Below are 14,851 nucleotides of genomic sequence, written 5' to 3' on the forward strand. Positions count from 1 at the left end.
TATCTTTTTTTTATTGCTTTGAATGACGAGACGAGCTTGCCGTTCGCCTGATGGTAAATGATACGACCACTCATAAACAGTAGAAACACCATCCAATATCTTAAATTACGAAGTACTATTTAGTATTCCACCTCGCTCGCCATCCTGAGACATGAGATGTTAAGTCTTATTATGTCCAGTGGCACTGGCTATAATGTTTTTCAAACCGGAACACAACAGTAACCATACTGCTGCTTGGCGGCAGAATTAGATATTGCGATGGTAGTACCTACCCAGGCCGACTCTCACATATGAGAAACCTACCACCAGTAAATTATCTTTCTAATCAATGTTCGTTCCAAACAGCACGGGCTTGTTACCCACTCACAGTAGACATATCCAAGCTTGCCACTCACAAATAGTTAGAGTGGTAGGGGTCTATTAAAACCACACATTATACAAACAAAACTATTTATTATCTAATAAATAAGGCAGGTTTAAGTACAAGAGCCAAAATATGCAAAGGATTAAAAACAATATAAAACCGAAAGATTACAAGCGTTTATTTAGTATTTATAATATCCAAAAGCTTTGAGATTTTCTATTATTCCTTCACAAACTAAAATTAATGGAAGCTCTCAATATCTAAAATGTTTTTAGCACCAAGTTCACAAATTGTCGAAAATAATAACTTAAAACTAATTTTGTATATTCAATATAAATCTATCTGTACAAATACATAATGAAGCTATTATTAATTTGGCAATACGTTAAGTACATTGTGGGCGGTTACATTTCTTACACGGAACATTCGTGTCGAGTGACGTCATAGATATAGTAAACATTTAAAACATAATACATATAATAAATCATATTTCTTGATTATTATACAATATCTTTATTATGTGGGAAAAGCACTTTACCAACCATAATACTGCGATTTTAAAACCGCTCAGATTAACGGTATTTAAATCGCTGTAATGTCGCTACGATTTCGATGAATTAAACGACCACAGTTTTACTAAGTAGCGCATAAAAATAATGACCGCATGTGAAAATTTACACTGGATTTAGTAACAAGTTTTACATTTAATTTACCTTGTTTTTTATAGTTAATATAACAAATAAATCGGTGGTGATATTTCTGAACTGGTAAATATTTTTTGATTGTATATTAAAGCATTGTTTCGTACAAAAAAATGTTGAATAAAATAAGTACCTTACCTTACGTACCTTTTTTATTTAAATTCATATTGGGAGATACAAATAAATAAAGTAAATTCATATTATATTTAATTGTTTCCTGCTAATTTGTGGGACTCAATTGCTATAAATTATAATCATTATAAAATTCTCTACATAAAATTTACACACGATTCACAGCATTATATACAAATCAGATATATTTTGCTTAAAAGATTAAACGAAATCAGTAAATGAACACAAACTTTTTGGTGAAGGGAAAGTCAATGTTGCTAAGTAAAACAAAGCAAGAAACGAACTATTAATATTGTGCTTCTGTGAAATGCAAATGGCAAGTTGAGTACCGATTGTTATTAAGTAGTAAGCCTTAAGAATAAAACGTTGGAAAAATGTCCATAAAAATCCATTATCGATATTTTGGTTGATGACACGGCAACATTAAATATCGACACAACTTATTTTTTGTTGTGTTCTAAGAAATCGCTATTTATTTAATTCACTTTAAACATAACTAGGCGATTTTATGTAATTTTTCCCTTATCTCCAGCTCCTTTTTACTTCAACGTTGCCAGCCATTATATAGAAGTTACAAAAAAAAATATAAACAGAAGCATTTATTATATTCATGTACACTATCACTAATGTCATTCATTTAAACAACCTTTTGTATAATTTGAGACCAAAATGTTCATGCAGTCTGTACGTACTACATCGTAAACGCAATACCGGAATGTTAATTTTGAATCACAACACTTCCATCGATTGTGCATTTTAATCGTATTTTATTTCGAGTTAACAGAAATTTACCTCAATTCTATATTTTATAAACTACTAGTGTCACCATCATTTAATTTTTCTCAGCCGGACAAATTATCAAAAATCGAAGATTCGACAGTCGACATCAGTTAAAATAATACTATTTTGTGGATTTTATCACGGTTTTTATATTATAATTTTCTCCTGACGTTGCGAAGACTCTGTAGCCTTCATGGTCACGGGGCGACTGAGGTGTTGTTCATCCGCAAAGTCAAAGTTACAATATCTACCAACATTTTTCAACTATAAACTTTTTAAAATTTTTGCTGTTGGTGGTCCGATCTACGCAGAATGAGCTCACAGTGTCTTGAAGTCTGGCAGCCTGTCTTTTGGGTTCCGATTTAATTAAATCTAGAACTGAATCCCAGGCTTATGCAGGCTTCCAACCGTTGACTTAAAATTTAACATATCCATACTTTTACAACTCGAAATACTTTATATAAAATGCACAACGACATTACTCATCCACAAACATAGCTCTGACCAGTGTTCAGTCTTCTAGCCGTTTATATAAAATCTCAAATTGTCAATGCTTAACATAAGAACATACACGTAACGTTATCATAAAACATCGCTGTACAATAACTTGTAAAATCTTATTAATAACATTACAAAAACAATTAACAATTGAAACCGTCGCGGTGAGTTACAACACTATGTGAAGCAAATTGCGGCGCACGATAGTATACATGTCTTCTACTTTGTCATTTTACATCGAAGAAGCAATGGAAGATAGCAGAGCGCCAAGGGTTGCGAAGGCCTGAAGTGCTCACCCAAAAATCCGGTGTGTTTGTATATGTAGGCCTTTGTCAGGCTAACAAACGTAGTGTCTAGTTAAAACAATAACAGTATTATTATCATGGGCGCCGGAAGGAGGGTGCACGTAGGTGCACGTGGACCCCTTTGCCCAGAAATGAATCACAAAAATAGAAGTCAGCGAATAAATTTACAAAAATGGGAACTAACAACCAGATAGGTTCTTTTATGATAACGCATTTTCATAAACCCGCACGAAATGGACTTGAAAAAAAAAATGATATTACGCAGTGCAGATGCACCTTCCTAAGACTAATCTTTGCGGCGCGCATGATTATTATATAAATTATATTAAATGAATTACGTCTCACCCATATAAAATAATGGTGTAATACAAATCTTGTTTGCATCATGAACTCAAACATATTTACAAGAGGCATCTACGACCATCGTGCACCGCTATTTGTGTTCAACTTAAATTATTATCATATATTTGTCTTCTTATAGCTACGATATTATCTCTATACACATGAATGGTTTTCTAATCACTGTAAATGGGCATTTCATTTCGATGCGGACGGAAACGCTTTTTCGTTCAGGTAAAGCTAAATTATGAGCCTTAATATTTCCATTGTACTTTTAGCTTTATAATGATAATGTAGACAGCTTAACAAAAAATTATATCAACATTCTAGATTCTATAAAAACAATTTACATAAAAACTTAATAACTAGTAAGTAGCGAAAAGCGCGCGTATATTTTTAAGTAATTTCACATTGTAAAAGAAAAATACTCTAAAAATTAAGTACGAGAATATAAAGTTAATTTTAAGTACAAAGCAACACTGGCATAATTCTCTTTATTGAATTAAATTTATTTATTTCGGAAGCATTACTAACTATATCGCATGGTCGTAATGTGCTACGGCTGAAGTATGCGACGAGGCGTATTCATGAGCCTGCGCGTTATATGATATGTTTTTTGAAGGAATTCCTACGTATAAATTCATTATTAATAGTCAATATTGATAAATTTAAATTTTCGAAATCCGAATAATTTTACACATAGAATGCATTTAAACATATGAAAGTTCATTCTAAATATACTGGAAAAAATTTAACCTCTCCTTTGGCGTGGACAGAAAAAGTAAATGAAATTTTCGTAAGTCTCCCAACGTGTGGGTACCCTAGAATTAATAACTTTCTATATCGAAATATTCGATAATATCTATTTGTAGGTGGACAAGTCGCTCTCGTGTTTAGGAATGCGGCGGCACAGTGAACTGACGAAATGTGAAATGTTCTTAAATTCGATCCACGTCTAACATAGGACATATACGAAGGAATTCGGAAGTTGAGAAACATCTTCTGGTACAAACTAATAAATCTGTATTCTTGCTCCGCGTGTAGGCACGAAAAATAATCCCAATATTCTTCATTTCAATTATTGACAACACGCCGTATTTATACATTGACATCGCACTATCACACGCGTGGTTATATTTACAAAATACGATACGCAGACAATATTTTCAAAATATGTTAATGTTGCTCTTGGTTTATAATTTTCTGTCTGCTGTCTGAAATTCCATCGACAAGCGCCATCCATGGACATTGCCTAATAAAATATGTAACCCAATAGGAAACCAAGGCCCAAGTGATAAAATAGTGAGCCCTGGCTTAACCGATGCGAGTTCCCAGGCGGGAGCTAATTATGCTTTAATATTCTTACGATGGTGACCTCAAAAATAGGTCACTGGTCAGAGTTCAGGGGCCCCGGCGCACTGCACCGCCTAGCCCTACAGTATGTACGTCCCTGCCTACCTCTAGAAGCTCTTGAGCGTGACGCCACGTGCGGGCAGGCTGTTGGCTTTGGCGGGCGCGATGCGTGCGTGCGAGTGCGCAAGCGCAATGCTCAGGCACTGCACCCACTCCTCGGCGTTCTTGCCGTCCTTCGGCTTGAGGATGAGCGTCTGGTCTCCGGTGAAGATCTCGAACGCCTTAGGGATGTTGCGCGCGCCGCGTGACACCTTCACCGAGCGGATCTGGTTTATGTCTATGCTCTCGCCGCCGCTCTGTGTGTAGAAAACCGTATTGCAATTTACAGAGAAGAAAAACAAGTGATTTTCGGATCTGGACATCGGGCTTTTCAGCCAAATTTTTAAAAATATAACTTGATAGTTATTTCGAGTTTTAAAATAAGGAATATATGTACCACCAGATGTAATGATCTCCGCCATTTACAAATTACGAAAATTAGACCCAGAGACAAGCTTTATTTAGATTCAAGAAAATATATATGAACTCACCGATCCCTTACACGACAGATGCGCACCAGAAAGCGTGAAGTATCGAGTCCGCCAGCGCCTGAACAGTCGCCAGCGTCCCTTCTTCTCCTTGAGCTGTCCTTCTATAACAGGCTGTCCGTCAGCCGCCAGGAAGCCCACAGCTCTCTCCGGGTGCGTGCAGAGGAAGCAGCCCCAGGTGGCCTGTGTGGGCGGCACGGCCACGCCGTCCGTGCGGGTCGTGCTCAACTCAAACACGTCGAAGAAACCCGCCGCTCGCAGCTCGTTCAGAAGCATCTCTTGCTCCTGTTGAAGAAAGTATTTTAGAGTATAAATTTGAGATTGAGTACGATATTGTGCTGAGGTATCATAATAGACTTTTTAGAGAAGTTGATCAGGGTGGGAAAAATAGCCTGGAATTTAATTTATAGTACGCACGAAACACAAAAGGCCCTAGTAATTAGGCTTTGTAAGAGGTCAATTTATATACTGTCATTATTATGTCCAACTTTGATATTATATCTATCTGTTCATTAAAAAATAAAAAAAAAAAAAAAATAAAATACTTTATTTATCACGTAGGCGAACAAAGTTGCACTTATGATACGTCAAAACAAAGAATAAGAATAATTATTATTTCTAAACAACTATTAAAATCACTTATATAACTATGGAGATTTTAAATTAGGGATAAAGTTTATACAAAAGATTAGGTACAAAAGTACGAAGTAACCAGCTCGGGCTGGCAAGTAGGGGGAAATAGAAGGGTAACGCGTCGCGATCCTCACCGGTGAGGACATGAGCCCTAGCCTAGCTAACCTACCAGCCTTTCACTAGCTACCTAAGTGATGACTACCCGAAGAAGAAAGGCAGAAAGAAACTCCGGGCTTTCTTTTTTTGCATCAATTGTTCAGTACTTCTTTTGTATTTTTTTCCAAGTCTTTCTTGTACATAGTCACAATAGTTATATAAGCTAATGCACGCACATCACCGTTAACATGGGATAAGATGAAATCCAATCGACTAAACCTGGAGCGGCATAAAACGTTAAAACATTGAAACGTTAGTATGTATGATTTAACAACATTACCTTGATCCCGGGGAAGGCGCCGGTGACGAGCGTGAGGAAGGTCTTGTTCTCGCACTTGAGTATGTCCCAGCAGTGCTTGAGCGAGGCGACGGTGGGGTCGCGCGAGGACAGCGCGGCGGCGTGGCGCGCCTGCAGCGCCAGGAACATCAGGTGGATCCACACGCGCGGCCAGCGCGTGCGCAGCGAGAACGGCCCGCGCGCGTACAGGCAGTGCGGCCCGCGCCGCCCGCAGCCGAACTGCAGCCGCGCCACCTTCTTAGAGCGCCGCTCTGGCAACGACACAGGCCAACATTATTGTGTCAGTTCGTCAGTCGACTCCGCTTATGAAGTGGAAAAAGTATGAAAATTGTATGGTCCTTCGAACCGGATGCAAAATTAAAATAAATAAAAAGAAGTATATGTATACGCATGTATTATAATGTATTCGCATAGTTAATGAATATTTTGATGAAATTAAATGAATATTATTATTTCATATACCAAGATAAATATTTGAAACCAAAAAAATTGTCAAAATATTTTATCGGCATCAATAAGTTATAAATCACAAACTTCATAGTGTTTTTAATATCATCCTTCCGCAACACCCTATAGACAAGTATCCACCCGTGAGGTAGCTGAATGTTTGCCGGCAAACATTGACAGCTACGCGTGTGACGGAAAAATAACCTTATTATGTAGTATATATGTAGTATATAAGGTTATAATCCCGTGACACACGCAAATGTCATGTAGCTGTCTTGGCTCGCCGGCGATTCACGAGAGACCAAGAGTTAATCCATAATATAAGACTCACCTTCAATGGTACACTTGGCAGGCGGCGGCAACCTCAAAGACACATTGTCCATATACGCCTTGATCTTATCCAGGTGCTTCTCGCAGAAGTGCTGCACGGTGTCCCGCATCGGGTACGGCTCAAACACGCTTATCCTATGATTCGAGTTCGAATTCGCATTGTTCGAGCTGTTGATCATCGTGACGCTAGTGTTGTTCGCGCGACGTGACGTCACGGTCACGGGGCCCGAGATAGAGACGGGGTTGCCGTTCGGACCCACTGAGATAGGTCCCGAGCCGCATGTTTGTGTTAACAGGGCGGGACCAGTGCTGGGCGTTGACGTGATGACCGACACGTGCCCGAGCGCCGTGTTGGAGTGTTGTATGGATACTGAGGATGTGATTGGTGTGATCGCGTCCGCCGACTTGCCTGACGTTAGCGGGTTGACTGATATGGATTGTGTTTGGAGAGGGGAAGGACCTGATATGATTGTTGGGCCGGAGCTCTGCAGAAAAATAATTATTATTTGTAGCATATTTGTGTAGTTTATAACTAAGTAACTGCATCTTGCTACAACTCGTCAGTCAATTATAACTTTTAGAGATTTAGTACTTTTTTATATTACGCATATTTCTAACTGCTAAACGTTACCTAGCCTCATCGTGACGGGTATAATAGCCGGCAAACAACTTGAACACACTAAAAGGTTAAGGGATTTTCCCACATTGGTTTCGTTACTGTTGACTCAAGTAGTGTGCCGGCTATTATATGTGACGGTCGATGGATGACGTACGTTGGAAACGGATGGTCCTATAAGTATGTTGTGATGGTGGTGCGGGCGGGCGTCGTGTCGGTTGGTGCGGCTGCCACGCGCGCCGCTCGCCGCGCCGCTCGCCGTGCTGCTCGACGCGCCGCTCGACACACCGCTCGACACGCCGCTCGATGATGATGGCTTCCCGTTTGTCACTGCGGATGGGTTTTAATTTAATTTCATATTTGACATTAAAGCAAATTTTCTGCATACCAAACCAATATTTTGAGAAAATAAAAACTTATAAATTCTTCAATATAGAGCCATCTAGCGACTCTAAATTACGCCAAACACAAACTAAAGTAGAAGTATTTTTATATAATCCATTACCTGTGTTACTGCTGTTCTGTTGAGAGTTGATTTGTTGTGAGGAAGACAATCGTGTCATGCTCTTATGTAGACCACCTACAGAGCCACCTAGAAACAAAATACAGTTATAGTGGGTATAATGAAGTTGCGCCTATTTTCTGTAACTCATTTCACGCATACCATAAAAATATGGTTTATATTTTCTTTTCATAGCCAAAGTCCTAAACCATTTTTTTTAAATATAAGAAGTAAAACCATTAAATATGGTTGCATATTGTCTGTGAATAATGACAAGCTAATATTGTAATATAAAACCTACCAGCAACATTAAGCCTCGTCATACTCCTGTGAGGATTGGGCCCTGGATGCAACCTCCCAGTGCTCCTTGAATCTCCCAGCTTGGCCCGTCTGGTGTACCCTCCGGTGGCGGTGGTGGGGGGCGCGGGTGCCGGGGGTGGGGGTGCGGGCGCGGGTGCCGGCGCGGGCGGGGCGGGGGCGGCGCCGCCTAACTTCACTATGGTCACTCCGCCTGATGTGCGGTTCACTTCGCTGTGTGACACCGCGGATTTTGGTCGGTTGCTGCAACAAATTGATTGATTTTAGAACATTTTGTATGGCGATTCAAATGGGAAGTTACAAATTAGTAATTAAAATTAGTGGCATCAAAGTTATCGTTTCTAGAGATTAGCTGGTGACAAGATGTGTGAAGCTTTTTTGCGTTTAAACTTCCGAGTTATCTTCAATTTTTTTATTTTATATAGGAAAATACAATATTCATTGATCTTTATAAGCAATCGAGAAATGGTTTCTTACCACAAAAATATTTATTAAATAGGGTTTAGTTTTATTTGGTCAGTCCTTAGAACATTGTTTGTTGTGTCTACTGTAAGGAATGCGACGTGGTACCTGTGGTTGGCCCGGACGGCGGTGAGCAGCTTGTCGGTGAAGAGCGCGGGGAAGGCGCTGCACAGCGACGTGGCGTCGCGCACCAGCGCCGCCTGCTGCGCGCGGTCCCGCTGCGGCAGCTGCTCCAGGATGAAGTTCAGCGCCTCCTGCGCGCGCTCCTGCAACACCAGAGGGGGGAGGGTTGCTAACGAGATCATAGTCGAAAAACACGCTGCAAATATACCCTAACTAAATTACAATTATATTGAAAGTTTGTTATTAATTGAGAATTTGGTGTGATATTATATAGAGCTACCATAATTCTTATTTTAATGAAATCGCACATACCCGTCCAGTGTACCCGACATGCGTGAGCACGTCAGCAGCGAGCGCGACGTGTCGTGGCGTGTTGTGAGGGCCGCGCGCCACCCGCGCGACGGCCTGGCGCGCCTCCACCACGAGCAGCGGCCTCGCCCGCGCCACGGCCCGCAGCACCTGCAGCACGTCGGCGCAGGAGCAGGCGGGCTCGGCGGCGGCGCGGCACAGCAGGCCGGCCAGCGCGGGCACGCACGCACGCAGCGCCTCCGCCCCCCGCCCGCCCGCCTGCTCCAGGAGGCCCAGCACTGCCTTCTTTTCTACCTGTCACACAACGGTTTGATACACTTTGAGGCTACATAATCTTATCTTTAAATTCATGTTCCACAGTAACTGAAATTATCTGATTCCAGTACAATCATTTTTGCTGTTTGCTGGGAATTCCCCTATATGTTGGATGCTAAAAGATATCCATATATTAAAAATATCTCTTGAATTATTAACAAACACTCAAAAAAAACACATCTTATCTTGTATATTTGTGCTCATAAAATAACTAATCACTTTTTATGAATTAACTATAAATTACAATACAAATATTACTGTACCTGTTCGGCGTGAGGTATGAGCGAGACGAGCGCGGCGGCGTGCTGCTCGATCGGCTCGGGCGACACCTCGTACAGGTTGCTCAGGATGCGACATAGCGGGTAGTTGCCTAAAATCAACAACAACTGCGTGAATCGAAACTTGTAGTTTCTAAATCTAAGAGTGCAGTATAAGTTTTATTAATTAAGGGTTAATTTTTAAATTGTCTGATAAAATTCATCCATCACTTAATTATATTTAATTTGAAAGTGAGACAATGTTGAGAGGCTCCTTTTTCCGCACTTAGCCCGTAGTAGGTCGGACCGTTGTGCGTGGAATGCCAGCTGATAGCGAAACGAATTGACAACTTTAAATATATAAATGTAATTTATAATTTGTGTGTGTTGTACTTTAAACTATGATTTTTTCTTCTGACGCTTGAAATATCCGATCAAAATTATAAACTTTAAATTAGGTAAAAAAAAAATTCAAAAACATAATAATAAATGTCTCTCAAATTAAATTATTATGTTTCTACATAACTACTGACCATTAAGTTGAATCACATTGATTTCAAGAATTGCTTTATTTATGAGGAAAAATGTGGTCTGAATGTAGTGTAAGGAAAACAAAATAGTGTCATTCTGAACAGATAACAACTAATAATAGACACAGTAACAATTTATAAACCTGGATATAATATTGTTGGCAGTTTGTTGTTTATAAAACAAAATTTAGCTTGATTATGATGAGATGAGAGAACAAAGTCTTTACTGATGTATATAGCTGTTATGTATGTATACGTGCGTAGGCTATAGGTACATGCGTTCACGCTGCGCTGTGACGCAGCGCCAATAAATCAGTGTGCTAGTAACCGGCCTTTGATTCACACCTGTCCGAGACGCAACAATAGCTGAAGAGTTTGTTTGTTTGAAATGGCTAATATCAAGAACTACTAAGCCGATTTTGTTTTTTTTTTCATTAATAAGAAGTTTCATTACTTCTGAGTACTATAGGCTAATTTTATCTCGAGAAAATATGTATACCGGAAAAACTTAAATATGCAAGCAGAGCCTGAAATTTTATAAGGTCCCCTAATTGTGTCGCCTTTTAGGCCGCGCCCAACACGACCTATTGACAAATCTGTCACAGGGAAAATGATTACCATACCAGACATTATAGAGTCCATGATGGTCTGCACATGTGGCTTCAGCAGCACCGCGTGGTGTATGGCCGCGAGCGACAGATAGCGAGCCATGTGCCTCGAGATCTCCCGGTTGCCCTTGTGTAAGAACTGGACCGCCACAGGCAGAAACAGTTCCATCACACTCTTGTTGCCGTGGTTCTCTTTGTCTGACTGGAGGGGAAACGACACCTGATGGAAAAATGGCCTATGTTATTGGAATTCAATAATTATTTAAGTTGTATTCATTGGCTCAAGAAGAGATTAATGTAGGTTTCATATTTAGATTACCTTTGTTGTGAAACTCTTTAATGTAAATTCATTTTGCAGAATGAAAACGACTCTAATATGCTATCATTATATCTGTTTAAAATATCATTATATATTTTATTCAGTCAATATGGCGAGTAAAAAACTTTTCTGCTTTAAGTGCATAAAACAAAATTGCACATTTCATAATGTGACATATCAAATTACATATCTAATTCACACCAGGGAATCCCCTAAAATTTAATCAGCATAAAATGCAGCATGCGCGATAACTATAAGTAAAATGAGTAACATTAAGTATTCTGCAAATATTTGCATTGTGTAAGTTTTATATCCTTCATAGAGCCCAATGGAATGTTCATACTTATGTGGAAGTTTCAATGCAGACCTGTCTCTGATTATGAGGTCAAGCCTATAATAATAAATAGTTTTGTTTGTAAAAGTTTTTTTTAAGAATGATAGTTCCAGGATTTTTTCACTACACTGGAATAAAAAAGACCTCATGTGAGTCTCTGACTCCCAAAAACAATATGATATTAATATTGATTTATCATTCCTTTACTGAATAAAATAAACACTGGCCTATGTTTCATATGAGGAAACAATAATAATTCACTAACCAAAACAATACAAGCGATTATATCGGAGGCAATCTTTGCATGAGGTGGGTCGTCATCCCTCAGGTGACCGACTGGCATCAAATTGTGGTGGAGACACGACTCCAGCAGCGCCACCAGGGCGCCGCAGTACTTGTCCAGTGTGCCCGTCTCCTTTATGCATGACGTCACCCGCGTCACGCATATCTCTATCAGAGCCTGGTCTCTGTCGTTCCTGCAGTAGTCGGGTCTTGATGATATTTCTGTGATTTGTTTTAACTGAAACACAAAAAGAATGTTTTGTTTTAAATATGATGACATTTACAGAATTTATTATCTTATATTGTAAGGTTTTACAAAAAATCTGACTTATGGCTATTTTTGAATTTTATGATTGTGTAACTCAATCAAGGGATGCAAATTAGCGAACAAATAAGCAAATTGATATGCAAGAAATGCCAATAGTTAAATTATAAAAGATTACATTTGTTATCTTATACTACTGATTTTATTTGTATGTAACTTATCTGAGTATTTACCAGAATTTTGATTTTATCAAGTATGATTGCATCATTGCAGTTTTAAATTCATGCACACATCACATAATCAATTTCATACAATTGTATGAAAGGTTTCAGACAACAAGCAAGATGCAAACAATTTTTTGCAGCACATATTACATTGCTTTGTTGTTGTCATCTTTTTAAAGTCAAACATTATTATGTACACCTAGTCTAATAAAATTTGCAAAATGAATTTCAACTTAACCACATTAAAAGTTAACAGAATTCTATTTAAATAAATGATTATTATGATAATTCCCTCATTATAATTCCATGCAATCTCAAAATTAAATATTAGATTAGTACATTATGGCCACACATTTATGTATGGCAAAACGTAAATTATAATATGAGGCAACATGTTTCTTTCAAATTGCTTACTCAATAACCACTTAATATTATGCAGAACAATCAAGAATAATGTACAAACTGGTGCTTTTAGAAATGTCTTCAAGAACAGATCTCCTTAGAGCAGAGGACAGCGGACAAACCAGGCACCCGCCCAAGGCTTCATGTGGTGCCTTGGATTACCTTATTTAAGCACATTCCTGTAATTTTTTTTTAAATCAGAAGGCTTTTTTTTCTCATTTGTTTTGTTCTGCAGTTTGAAGGTTTGTTTGCTCTGCAGGAGACCTTACTTTTTTTACTTTCGCTGGTTTTTTTTTGTTGGCTATGACCACCACTGGCCCTGATGATTAAATCTGATCTGTTCCATTATGAATTATAAAGTGGTATTGTTTGAGTTTGGATTAAGATTTGGTAATATTCTTTCATGGTAAGGTAAACATTATATCTAAGAAATGTGTTTTATCCCTAAAAATTACTTTAAAAAGAATGGAACTGCAAACATTTGAAAAATTATTTAATAAGAAAAGACAAAGAACAACACAAAGATTTGGAGTTTAAATTTTGTATTTGTGTGGAGCAAGGCCTTGGTATTGCAATATGATAATTTAAAAAAACATGTAGGCACACAAAGTTGCTCATACAATATATTAAAACAATTTATAAGAACCAGTGAGGATGGCCCTAACCTAGCTAACCTATCAGCCTTTCACTAGCTACCTAAGCAATGACTACCCGAAGAAGAAAGGCAGAAAGAAAATCCAGACTTAATTTTAATTATAGATGTGTGTTTATTATATAAGAGTTGTGGAGTTAAAAGGTCTGTATTAAATCCAACACATAAAGGTCTCATATATTCATACAAAACTTTGGCTGTGACAGACCATCTCATATGGAAATAAAATTTTAAATAGAAGCATCTATCTGTTTGGTCAAAGAACTGATCAGTTACCTTGATTCATACAAAAATAGATACTGGTCAGACAAATTTCTTATGTAGTTAATTTGTAATTCCTCTACAGATGAGGCAGTTACTAACATTGAATGACAAAATGAATACTCATACATTTAACAATGTATTTTCTCCTTTCTCCTAATTTATAAACTGAATAATTTAGACAACAATGCACAGTGATGGTCAATTATATTATTCTATTTAAATATATACAAATGCAAGTCAAAACGCGCAAAATTCACTCTAATTCAAATTCATTACACAAACCTATATAATAATGTGATCAGAAAACACAATTGGATAAGTCTTATTGCTCATTACGATATAAATACTCATAAATTCTCTAAACCTTGCAGGCCAGGCCCGAACTGTTTATCTACAGATTGTGACACTCACCACTTCGTTTATGTCGTCCACGATCTCCGAGTCGGGAATGGCGAACAGATCGCCGGCCCGCGTGAGGTCCCGCTCCGTGAGTACGTGCTTCAGTAGTTCGTGCATGGTTCCGTGCTTTACCCCTACACCCTCGCGCTGGCGAGTCACCAGAACATTCACCACACACTACGGCCCATTTATGCAAACAACAACACCGCAGTTTCAGTTAACAATCACTAATCGCACACCGTTAACGACGTTCAATTCATTCACGAAGTGAAAGTAATCATCTCTGGACCACTCTGCATAAGTTGAGCTTACTAATTTAAATAATAACAAAGTTACTTGAGCAAAATACGAAATAAAATGTTGCGATGCAGGCATTATAGCAGTTCGTTCTGAAATGGAATTGGCATATCAGCCAAAACTTTTTGACTTATGCAGATTGTCGATTGTTTTTAATATACTTTTAATTGTTTTTCATATGCAATATCTATAAATTCAAGTAGATGACTAAAAAGATGATCTAAGTTTTTATTTTTAAGTCAATCCTATGTGATACTAAAATAATATAATATTACTTATGTATTACTTTCCTTTGCCAGTTATAAAAAGCTGCTATATGACGTTTATGTTAGGGATGATCGAAGTGAAATGCAAAAAGTATTGATATTTATAATAAACAATGATATTGATTCATGATTACATACTTATAATTAGTAAAGCTACGCTTGTGTAGTTATGTATTATATAGCA

The 14,851-nt window shown here is 38.2% G+C and overlaps 1 protein-coding gene across 1 annotated transcript; it reads right to left on the reverse strand.

Annotated features, from left to right (window-relative positions):
* Window positions 1-433: 433 nt before the first annotated feature.
* On the reverse strand, window positions 434-14,508 carry LOC115442581 (protein melted). Its single transcript, XM_030167657.2, has 13 exons — window positions 14,117-14,508; window positions 11,882-12,136; window positions 10,979-11,183; window positions 9,832-9,938; window positions 9,257-9,547; window positions 8,930-9,087; window positions 8,343-8,602; window positions 8,045-8,131; window positions 7,697-7,869; window positions 6,925-7,408; window positions 6,129-6,397; window positions 5,063-5,344; window positions 434-4,828 (listed from the first exon to the last, which is right to left on the reverse strand). Exons 1-13 carry the CDS (start codon window positions 14,219-14,221, stop codon window positions 4,580-4,582), a joined length of 2,925 nt encoding a protein of 974 aa, XP_030023517.1. The 5' UTR covers window positions 14,222-14,508; the 3' UTR covers window positions 434-4,579.
* Between the last annotated feature and the right edge of the window lie 343 nt (window positions 14,509-14,851).

The sequence above is a fragment of the Manduca sexta genome, chromosome 17, assembly GCF_014839805.1.
Source record: "Manduca sexta isolate Smith_Timp_Sample1 chromosome 17, JHU_Msex_v1.0, whole genome shotgun sequence".
Classification (NCBI taxonomy): Eukaryota; Metazoa; Arthropoda; class Insecta; order Lepidoptera; family Sphingidae; genus Manduca; species Manduca sexta.